Source organism: Topomyia yanbarensis, chromosome 2, assembly GCF_030247195.1.
Source record: "Topomyia yanbarensis strain Yona2022 chromosome 2, ASM3024719v1, whole genome shotgun sequence".
NCBI classification, from domain to species: domain Eukaryota; kingdom Metazoa; phylum Arthropoda; class Insecta; order Diptera; family Culicidae; genus Topomyia; species Topomyia yanbarensis.
In genome coordinates this window covers 219,058,756-219,071,332 of record NC_080671.1, presented here as the reverse complement: position 1 = coordinate 219,071,332, position 12,577 = coordinate 219,058,756, and the positions used below count along the sequence as shown (strand labels likewise).

General features: G+C 38.1%; 1 protein-coding gene across 3 annotated transcripts in view; it reads right to left on the bottom strand.

Annotated features, from left to right (window-relative positions):
• Positions 1-12,577, bottom strand: part of LOC131682914 (serine-rich adhesin for platelets-like) — a 1,216,708-nt gene that overhangs the window by 602,887 nt on the left and 601,244 nt on the right. For all 3 annotated transcript variants that reach the window (XM_058964729.1, XM_058964727.1, XM_058964728.1), the window contains one exon: positions 12,403-12,575. In XM_058964729.1, coding sequence (XP_058820712.1) covers positions 12,403-12,575 — 173 coding nt within the window. The remainder of the gene's footprint in view (positions 1-12,402; positions 12,576-12,577) is intronic.

Here is a 12,577-nt window from a genome sequence, read left to right as displayed (position 1 = left end):
AGAGGTAATCTCGACTCCTCAAGTAGAGTCGTCAGTAGAAATTTTAATTTACTGTCAAAATTTTAATAGAATCGAAATTTTAATAGCATCGAAAATGAATGAAATTCAAAAGAATATTTTAAGTAGCTCCTATACAATAATTTTGGCTACAGAAACTAGTTGGGACGAAAGTCTTAGAAGTGAAGAAGTTTTCGGGAACAGCTACAATGTGTTTAGAGCTGACCGAGACATTCATATGTCTGAAAAGAATTCAGGAGGGGGAGTTTTAATAGTAATTACACCAAAATTTAATGCAGAAATCATTACTACAAGGAAATTTAAAGAATTTGAGCATGTGTGGGTAAAAACCCATCTGGCAGGTGAAACACATATATTTGCCTCTGTGTACTTCCCCCCAAATAATGCCCGCAAAGATACATTTGAAAAGTTTTTTCTTATTGCCGAGAGACATTATAACCAGGCTCCCCCCAGAGGTAAAATTTCACATTTATGGTGACTTCAATCAACGAAGCATTGACTTCTTTCCAGACACTGAAAATGAAAGCATCCTACTTCCAGTCGTTGGGGATAACGAAACTCTGCAGGCCATATTTGACAAAACTGCAAGTTTAGGACTTAACCAAATTAATCATGTTAGAAATCAGCAAAACTGTTATTTAGATTTATTATTCACAAACATTCTTGAAGACTTCTGTGTCACCGAATCATTAACTCCACTATGGAAAAATGAAGCGTTTCATACAGCAATTGAGTTTTCTGTATTTGTACATGATAACAAAAGATCCGATTACTGCGAGTACGAAGAGGTCTTTCAATTTCAATTGGCAAATTTTGACAACATAAAACAAAGACTAAGCAGTATAGATTGGCAAACGTTGTTTAGAAATGAAACAAGTATCGAAAATTCAGTAGACGTTTTTTACACAAAATTGTTTGATATAATAGTTGAACAAGTACCACTGAAAAAAATTAGGCGACAAGGCAACACAAAATATCCAGTTTGGTATAACGAGCAAATTAAAAATATAAAAAATCGTAAACAAAAGGCCCACAAAAAGTATAAAAAAATTAGAAATGAAAGGAACTTATTTAACTATTTGGACATTTGCGATCAACTAAACCTATCCATTAATATAGCATTTGAAGAGTATAACTTAAAAACCGAACTTCAAATAAAATCTTTAATCATGTCAAAAATAATTTAAAATCGGAAAACTTCCCTTCAAAAATGAAACTTAAAGAAAATGTCGGTGTCAACTCGGAACAAATCTGCAATCTTTTCGCAACCTTCTTTCAAGACTTTCTATACCACATTTTCTGAAGAAGATCGTGATCGCGAATATTTCGGTTTCTTCCCAGAATTCACCACAGACATTGGTGTCAATCATGTCAGTGTGCAAGATATTATGGAGGCTCTAAACAAACTAGATGCCTCCAAAGGTTCTGGACCTGACGGGATTCCACCCGTATTTATGAAGAACTTAGCGTTGGAACTCACAGCTCCTCTGTTTTGGCTTTTTAACATGTCGCTTGAATCTGGCATTTTCCCCAATTTATGGAAAAGCTCGTACCTGGTACCCATTTTTAAAAGTGGCAAAAAATCTGGCATATGTAACTACCGTGGAATTGCCATTATGTCATGTATGCCTAAACTCTTTGAAGCAATCGTTAACGAAAAACTATTCAATCAAATCAAAAACAGAATTACTAACATGCAGCATGGGTTCTTCAAAGGACGTTCAACTAATACCAATTTACTAGAATTCGTCAACTACTCATTGATTGCAATGGAGAATGGAAACTACATTGAAGCTCTTTACACAGACTTTAGCAAGGCATTTGATCGTATCGACATACCCTTGCTATTATTGAAACTGAAATATTAGGAATTGAACCAGGTCTTCTCAAATGGCTCGAATCATATTTAACTAACCGTCAACAAATAGTTAGATTTAAAGGGAAGAAATCGAATCCCATTCAAGCCACATCAGGGGTTCCTCAAGGCTCCCATCTAGGCCCTCTTTCGTTCATTTTTTTCGTAAACGACATATCAATCATTCTCAAAAACATAAAAGTTCTTATCTATGCCGACGACATGAAGCTCTTTTTGGAAATTAGGAACGAACAAGACATAAAGATATTACAGGAAGAAATACATATGTTTTACCTCTGGTGTAACAAAAGCCTTCTGCAACTAAACGTAAAAAAATGTAATGCAATAACTTTTAGTAGGAAACGATATACACCTGACATTTCAATCGCTCTAGGAAATCAAGTGGTACAAAAGTGCGAAAGAGTTAAAGATTTGGGAGTCATTCTAGATTTAAAATTAACATTCATTGACCATTACAACACAATCATCAATAAAGCAAATAACATTCTTGGATTTATAAAGCGTTTTAGTTACAATTTTAATGATCCAATTACAATTAAAACATTATACATCTCGTATATAAGGTCAATACTGGAATATTGTAGCATAGTTTGGTCACCTTTCTCAATCACACATGAAGAAAGAATAGAATCAGTACAAAGGCAATTTTTATTGTTTGCGCTTCGCAAAATAGGTTGGACACGATTTCCTCTCCCATCTTATAAAGCTCGCTGTATGCTCATTAACATCCAAACACTAAAAGAGCGCCGAGAATATGCAATGGTTTCATTTCTAAACGATATCATTTCGTGTCGTATTGATTCAGTCGAACTTCTATCTAAACTTAATTTTTGTATACCTTCCCGGCAGTTACGAATCCGAAAAACATTTATAACAAACAATTATCGTACAAATTATGCCAAGTTTGGTCCATTAAATCAGATGATGGCAACTTACAACAAGCACTGCGAAGCTATTGACTTAACAATGACAAAAAAATATTTCAATTCTATTCCCTTATAAAGAACATCCTAAAGTTGTGCTATGTAAACCAGATAGTGTTTAGTTTAGTTATTAGTATTTTATTTCTTAAGTGTATACTATATTTTATCGCTGTAACAAAACGGTCTACTCTTGTTTGACGACAATAAAAAAATAAATAAATAAATAAAAGTATATACAGGTGTGGCTAAGATGGCACTATGGTATTCGTAAGGTGAATCTTAGGTTTCGCAGTACCCACCCTTTTTGGCGAGAACCGGTACTACGGTACTGAAGCCCTCAGTACCGGTAAAGTACCGGTACTCGAATATTTTTAAAAAAAAAATCGAAAAAAGCTTCAAACTGAAATTGTATGCTCAAACTGATGATCTTATTCTCAGATGATTGATTTGTGCTGATCAAAAAACATGTTTATTGTTTTTAATTGCTTCGGAATGGCAAGACTTATTTCACAGAAGATATTTTTCGTATAGGGCACCTTCTTTTATTTCGAAATCTAGGCCACTTTGAAATCAATAACTGCTAAGTGGTGCGACTTTCGGTCGATTTGAACAGATGGTACATGTATGAAACCCTATTAACAACAGTAAATCAAAGCGAGAATGGCAGTAAATCCGAGCAGGTTAATCGCATTTCCACTCTTGCATTTCTGAAAATTGGTTCCGACACTTAAGGTCGTTTGCCTACTATTCTCTAATGCATATCAAGGCTCCTTGCTTTCCTGTAAACTATGGAGTTTTGCTGAATTTTCCGATCACCAATAATTACAAATCGCCCCATTTGAAGCAGTTCACCAAGTCTAAAACTTTTAGCTACTAAATCGCTGTTCGTTCTTTTATAAAGGTTTAAGAGCAAACCAAATACAGACACGAACACGACTTAGACCATAGTCTTATTACGCGCCATCCAGTGAATAATGGAAACCAATCAGAATGTCGCTAATAAAACTTTAATTTCTAGAATTATTATGATGATGGCCCCACCTCATTACCACACAAAGGTGTTATCTCAACGATTTATCTAGAAGGAAAATTAATATAATTAAACACTATCTTGCAGACCGATATTTTGAAACAGATCCCCCTGCAGAGTTAACATATTTGTCATAAAAATTGTATAGTACCGAAAATACCGGCACTGGCTTTTGTTCAGTACCGGTATTACGGTACCAAAAATGGGTCGGTATTCCCGGGATTTTCGGTACCGGTAGTACCGGTAGTAACCCTAGTGAATCTTACATGAGAGGTGTTAGTGATATCAGAATAAATCGACCAGCTTTCGTCATACTGTTCGTTCCGCCCCATTAAATCATGTGAACACTATTACGTCGACCCGTTCCACAGTGGGAAAAAATGGACCCAAAACGCGACTTTTTTTGAAAAGGCTGGATGTCGTTTACCAGGAAAGGTTTTTCTTATCTAAAATGGTCTGAAAAATTGATTGCTACTATTTACAAAGACCGCACGGTACGCTATCATGCCCGTTTTGCCTCAATTCCCCTTTTCGTTTGAGTTTATGTTCAAAACTGAATATATAACTCAGAAGAAAGTTGAAACGGTTGACAAAAATTAATATATCTTATGTAAAAAAGTCCAGAGAATCGATTGAAGATAATTAGAATAATCTCACGAAACGTATACACCCATTTTACCCCAATTCTCCGCAAAAATAAAATTTGAAGTGATTCCTTGGTTTATATTTCGGTAAAAGACTATATGCGGCGGATTAAAAGTGATGATTCTTATGTGTAAAAATCCAGCGTATCGTTTGAATATAGTTAGACCGGTCGCCCGAAACGTATGTACCCATTTTACCCCAATTCCTCCCATAACTCAAGTATAATGTTAAACTTGGCTCTACATTTCAGAAATAGGCTGAATGCGGTTGATCAAAAGTAGTATTTCTTATGCAAAAAATTCTGGGGAATCGATTGAAGATAGTTAGAGTGGCCGCACGAATCATGTGTACCCGTTTTACCCCAAATCTTCCCATTTCTCAAGTGAAAGTTAATACCTGGCTACGCTCTTCGAAAAGCGGCTGAAGGTGGTTGATGAAAAATAGTAATACTTATGTAGAAAAATCTGGGGAATCAGTTGGAGATAGTTGGAATGACCGCACGAAACGTTTGTACCCGTTTTACCCCAATTATTCACACAACACAAGTGCGGTGAAACATCTTATACAATATTTCAGAAATAAGCAGAAAGCGGTTGGTCAAAAGTATTTTTTTTATGCCAAATAATCTAGGAAATCGATTGAAGATAGTTCGAATGACCGGACAAAACATGTGAATCCGTTTTACCCCAAATTCTTCCCAAAACTCAAGTGTGAGGATAAACCTGGCTGTACTTCTCGGAAAGAGGTTGAATGCGGCTGATGAAAAGTAGTAATTCTTATATACAAAATACCGAGGAATCGATTGGTGATAGTTGGAATAACCGCACGAAACGTGTACATCCGTTTTACCCCAATTCTTCCCATTACTCAAGCGTGCACTTAAACCTAGCCGTGCTTCTCCGAATGAAGCTGAATGCGGCTAATGAAACGTAGAAATTCCTATGTAAAAACTTCCGGGAAATCGACTGAAGATAGTTATAATGACCGTACGAACCGTATATACCCGTTTTACCCCAATTCTGCACATAATGTATTGTGAAATTATACCTTACTTATCATTTAAGCAAGAGGCTGAAAGCGGCTCACCAAAGTAGTTTCGCTTATGTAAAACAATTCAAGGAATTGATTGAGAAAACTTGAAATGACCACTCGAAACGTGTTTACCCGTTTCACCCCAATTCTTTCTCTTACACAAGTGTTAACTTATAATTACCCAACATTTCAGAAAGAGGCTGAAGGCGGTTGATAAAAAATATTTTTTATGTTAAATACTTCAGGGAATCAATTGAAGGTAGCTAGAATTTCCCACGAAACATGTGTACCCATTTTACCCTAAGTTCCTCTCATAACTCAAGTATGAAGTTGAACCTGGCTATACTTCTCCGAAAGAGGCTGAATGCAACTGATGAAAAATAGAGATTTTTATGTAGAAAAAATTTGCGTTCAGCCTCTTGCTAAAATGATGATTTAGATATAACTTCACACATACATTACGTAAAGAATAGGGGCAAAACAGGTATACACGTTTCGTGCGGTCATACTAGCTATCTCCAACCGATTGCCCGGAATTTTGTGCATAAGAATTACTACTTTTCATCAGCTGCACGCAGCCTCTTTCCGAGAGGTACAGCCAGGACTAACTTCACATTTGAGCTATGGGAGAAACTTGGGGTAAAACGGGTACATATATTTTGTCCAGTCATTCGAACTATCTTCAATCGATTCCCTGGACTATATAACATAAAAAGGTTACTTTTAATCGGCCGCTTTCAGCCTGTTTTTGAAATGATGAGTAAGACATGACATCACACATAGATTATGTGAATAATTGGGGTAAAACAGATACAAACGTTTCGTGCGATCATTCCAACTATCTTCAACTGATTTTTCGGATTTGGCTGCATAAGAATTACTACTTTTCATGAGCGGCATTCAACCTCTTTCGAAGAGTAGTACAGATAGGTTTAACTTCACACTTGAGTTGTGGGGAGAATTTGGGGTAAAACAGATACACGTGTTTTGTCCGGTCGTTCGAACTATCTTCAATCGATTTCCTGGATTATTTGGTATAAAAATTACTTTTGATTAACCGCTTTCTGCTTTTTTTCTGAAATATTGAGTAAGGTGTATCACCACACTTGTGTTGTGTGAATAATTGGGGTAAAACGGATACAAACGTTTTGTGCGGTCATTCCAACTATCTCCATCCGATTCCCCAGATTTTTCTACATAAGAATTACTATTTTTCATCAAACATCCTCAGCCTCTTTTCGAGAAGCACATCCAGATTTAACTTTTCACTTGAGATATGGGAAGATTTGGGGTAAAACGGGTACATGTGTTTCGTACGGCCATTCTAACTATATTCAATCGATTCCCCAGAATTTTATGCATAAGAATTACTACTATTGATCAACCGCATTCAGCCTCTTTCTGAATGAAGAGCCAGGTTTAACTTAATACTTGAGTTATGGAAGGAATTGGGGAAAAATGGGTACATACGTTTCGGGCGACCGGTCTAACTATATTCAAACGATAACCTGGATTTTTATACATAAGAATCATCACTTTTGATCGGCCGTATATAGTCTTTTACCAAAATAGAAAGCCAGGATTAACTCCAAACTTTAGTTTTGCGGAGAATTGGGGTAAAATGGGTGTATACGTTTCGTGAGATTATTCTAATTATCTTCAATCGATTCCCTGGATTTTTTTACATAAGAAATATTAATTTTTGTCAGACGTTTTGAAATTTCTTCTGAGTTATATATTCAGTTTTGAACATAAACTCAAACGTAAACGGGAATTGGGGCAAAACGGGCATGATAACGTACTTTACAGTCATTTTAAATACCTGCAATAGATTCCCCAGACATTTTCACTTAAGAAGTATGCATTTTTAATAACGACACTTAGCCTTCTGTCATGCTATTGAGTAAAGTCGCGTTTTTGATACTTTTTTTCCCACTGTGCGTTGTCCTTCTGGATTGTTTACATGTTTTTGCTTTCCATCGTTAGCAAACAGTGTGATCATACACACCAATTTATACCACATTGCACTCGAACAGGTAAGACAGTCTGCTGTACGCGAGCCGTAATACTTTTCTTCTCACTTTTCTTTCGTCGCTGTTGCTGGTAGTCACAACGTTCAGATTCGGTCGCTCAAGTTCCTCAACTGGAAAAGACTATCATTTTGATTTGTGGCCGAAGCTTTAGGTGCAATTTGAAGAAAAAATGACAGTAATGATATAGTGCAACTCTGGTCCCGCGTACAAACAGCGCGAGGAGAATCTTAAGCGTTCCCTTCAGGGACGCTCTAAGCGATTTTTTGCAGAAATGCGTACGCCACCGCCCTCTACGAACATCCATACCAATGTGTCTACTGACGAAAGCGACTGTGATGATCCCCAGGAGGGAACATCTTCTGCTGTACCTAGAAGCAATAGAAAAAGGAGGAACATTTCCTCTCCCAAGCTTCGTTGTAAAGGCCATAAGGTCTCTTCATGCCCCCCCCCCCAAAAAAAAAAATAACTAGTCAAGGAAGTACTGGTGCAAAACCGAAGCAAGTCGCTCCCGGTCTCAGAAACCTGAGCTCAGAAAAGGAGTTCCATTAAAAACCCCAATGTTCCCATATCTCAGCCAGTGAAAGAAACCTGCGCTGGCTTAATAAATTTCTCTGACATTGAGGACCGCATTTTTACAGCTCTAAATATTTCTGGCCCTCTTAAAAGCATCTTGATAAGCTTTCTCCCCGTAGTAAAAACATTTTTGATGCAGTTCACTGCGAGATGGCCTCTCCTTTCAGCAATTGTATCCTTCGATGGCTAATTCATCGAACGAGGTCACGGATATAATCACTGTTCCATTATACATTGTACCGAAAATAGATTTCTTTAAAATCTTACTAAATAACATGAAATGCCATGCATTTGCACTATGCGAGACATGGCTTAGTTCAGAAATAGACATACACTTCCACGCTTTTAATATTATTCGCTTGGGTCGAGAAAACTCTTACAGAGAAATGCTTTTGGGCAACAAAAAGTGCTATTCTATCAATCGAATCGGCCTTCCCTCGACAACAGACATTGAAGTCGTAGCTTGCCAAACCAGAATTAAAGACAAAAACCTTTGCATTGCTTTCACCTACATCCTCCCTAGAGCCTCAGTTAGACACCAACGGCTTTGCGATATTGCGGGACTCCTCCCACACAGAGGCTAGTTTTAGGTGACTTCAACTCCCACGGTACGGCATGGGGTTGCCTTCACGACGGTAATCGATCTACCTCACTCCATGAGCTTTGCGACAACTTCAATATAACTATTTTGAGCACGGGTGAAATGACACGGATTTCGGCCCCTCCAGCGCGTCCGAGCGCCTTAAGCCTGTCCCTCTGCTCGACATCGCTGCGGTTAGATTGCATGTTGAAGGTAGTCTCTGATTCCCACGGCAGCGACCATCTGCCAATCGTAATTAATATTGCTAACGGTTCAGGGCCACCGAATACAATCAATATTTCGTATGATCTCAAACGAAATATTGATTGGAAGAGCTACGCGTCCGCGATGTCCGACAAAATCGAGTCCACTCAAGAGCTTCCTCCAGAGGAAGAGTACGGGTTCCTGGCTCCACACCGCGACTCTAGCTCAGACTAAACGCATACCAGACGCGAACCCTAGCGGGCGCCCTCCCAATCCATGGCGGGACAAAGAGTGCTCAGACGTTTACGCGGAGACGACCACAGTGTACAAAACCTTCCGGGAGGACGGGGTGCCAGCCAGCTACCGACAGTACGCGATGGCGGAAACGCGCATGAAGAGTTTGAAGAAATTCAAATAACGTAGCTACTGGCGTCGGTTCGTTTACGGACTATCGAGAGAAACATCGATGAACACTTTTGGGGGCACGGCCCGGCCCTTATGAAACCAAAACAGTAGCCACGAGAGTGTGGAGAATTCAAACCGTTGTATATTCGATTTTGCCGTTGTATATTTTTGTTTGTCCGGATTCCGTCCGGCACAGAAGATCTACCGCGCAGCGTCCCCTCACGATAACACGAACGAAACACCGTTTTCGATGGTAGAGTTCTTGCTCTCTTATCATGTAACAAGAAAGCCCCAGGGCCAGACCGCATCAAATTAACTTGTTAAAGAATCTACCAGACTCTGCCAAGAGACGCTTGTTGAATTTATTTAATAAGTTTCATGATGGTAACATTGTCCCGCATGACTGGACGCAAGTAAAGGTCATCGCCATCCAAAAGCCAGGAAAACCAGCCTTCGATCACAACTCGTATCGACCCATTGCAATGGTATCCTTTATCCGAAAGTAGTTTGAGAAACTGATCTTGTTTCGCTTCGACAATTGGGTTGAAGCAAATGAATTACTGTCAGATACACAATTTGGTTTCCGCAAAGGAAAAAGGGACGAAGTTGCGTTGCTCTCAACAGAAATTCAAATGGCATATGCTAGCAAAATTCTTTCTGAGAAGCTGTACCAGCATGGTCTTTCACCGACTCTAAACAACTTTTTGCTAAACTTGCTGCCAGAAAAACACATGCATTTTTTTCATGGTGATTTATCGACATCACGAATTAGCTACATGGGTCTTCCCCAAGGCATGTCTAGGTCCCCTTCTCTATAACTTTTACGTGAATGACATTGACGAATGTCTTGTCAATTCCTGCACGCTAAAGCAACTTGCTGATGACGGTGTGGTCTCTGTTATAGGTCAATTTATCTGCTTGGGCCCTACATCTATCGAGTTCTCCACGGAGAAAATTGAGCTAGTCGTTTTTTCAAGGAAGCGTGAACCAGTGCAACTACAGCTTCAAATAATGGGTTAAACTATTGCTCATGTTTCAACTTTCAAATATCTCGGGGTCTGGTTCGACTCTAAAGGTACCTGGGGATGTCACATCAGGAAACAGAAGACCTAACGAAGGATCAATTTCCTCCGTACAATAACCGGAACATAGTGGCGTGCCCACCCACGAGACCTGATTAGGCTGTACCAAACAACGATATAGTCGGTGATGGATTACGGGAGTTTCTGTTTCCGCTCCGCTGCGAACATGCATTGCCTCAAACTAAAGCGAATCCAATATTGTTGTTTGCGTATTGCTTTGGGTTGCATACACTCAACACATACGATGAGTTTGGAAATGCTGGCGGGCGCTGAAAAATCGATTTTGGAACCTTTCATATCGATTGTTCATCCGATGCGATATCTTGAACCCGTTAGTAATTGCAAATTTCGAGAGGCTTGTCTAGTTCAATTTTCAAACCCGATTAATGTCCTTGTACTGTGTACTTACATGGCACAAAATATCAATCCTTTTTTTATATTATCCCAACGTCCCCCATGCTTTTGATTCAACTGTATTCTTCGACACATCCATGAAGGACGAGATTCGTGGAATCCCGGATCACGTACGTCCGCAAATGACCCTAAGCATCTGTAATGTCTGTTATCCTTACCGTTGATTCCCGATGCCAGAAACAGAAATTTAGTATCTTTCTCTCCCTGTCAACTTTGCCCACCCACTCTCCCCTGTATCTGATGCAGATGCAGGACTTCACCCTCCTCCCCCTGAATATCTTCCCAAAACTTAATTGCCCCCTGTATATTCTAGTGTTAATTGATCAATATGTAATCTACATAAAAATAGCCATAATTAATCCCCCCTAATCTTAATAAAATTGAATAACTCCATCTAGTTATTCCTAGTTTTAATATGTTTGTAAAATATTAAATTAAATTGCTCCAATAATCTCCTTTTAAAAAATTTTAAGTGCTACAGCGAGGACCCGTTTTTATCAGCCCCTTTGGTGTATTTTTGGTTGACAAAATTGGAACAATGGCTGAACAATTTTAGTTATTTTCTCTACTAAACCGAAACTGTTCAAATATATAACATCAATCCGTGGACATAGCCTCATAATCCTGATAATGGCTGATGAAATCGGGTCGAAAAGCTGACAAAATTGGGGGCTGATAAAAACGGGTTTTCAATGTACTATACAAAAAACACACAAAATGATACCCCCCCTAATCTTACGAATATTATATTATCCTCTCTTGTATATGTATAAGTTAACTGTAAAATTTCTCCAGTTTCATTATATAAAAACAAAATAATATTTAAATGTGTAACTTCCTAGTTTTAAGAAATTCAAAACGTAAAACAAAGAAAAAATGGCACTTTTAGCTAATGCAATCGTGCCTTATCAAATAAACGAATTCTATAAAAAACATTGCTTATTTTTCATTTAATGAGCTAATCTAATTTGATGTATGTGTTTTGTTAATTTGATTCATATTAATCATTCTATTCATTTTATTAATTTGAAAATCTGTTTTCATTTTTTGATTTATATCTTTTTATTTCGTTCGTTTAATTGATTTTCTATAATTGGTTCCGCTCATTCGGGGTTTCATTCGTTGAGGACTAGAAACTGTTTTCATCCCATCTCTAGTTGGGTGCCGTTACTTAACATGGGTTCTGGAAACCAATGTATAATCCAACAGTAATATGTGTGAGAAATGTCTCATCTCACTGCTAAGGGGATTAGCTTGGGGTTTTACAATGAAATTGGAATAATAGAAGTTAGTTATTTAAAAAATGTATGTTTTTATTTTTTTGTGCTGGGATATATTTTCTTAAATGCGTCTAACTGCGATTCGAAATACTACATGAACACATTCTGAAATGACTGATCGTGAGAAATTGCTGTTAAATATTGAATATCATAACGCAGTATGTCAAAAGAGCATAATCGTCTTGTTCTGATGATGAAGTGGTTAGTTGGAGTGATACGAATGGAAGGACCACACTGAGATTAGTTACGAAAAATATATTTACTTGTACCACATTGCTCCTTATGTAAAATGGCATTTTAATCTTACCTCATTCTCAAAGGTTGTATTATTTTTGTCACAAGCAGCTTCCATGTTACTGAGCCAGATCGATTTTGCTATCAAATTAGGATCCTTCAAAAATACTAGCACGACAGTTATGTTGTCTGTTGTTCCCTTCCTAGCGCTTTCGATCAACGTATCGGCAATGGTATCAGCGCACCCT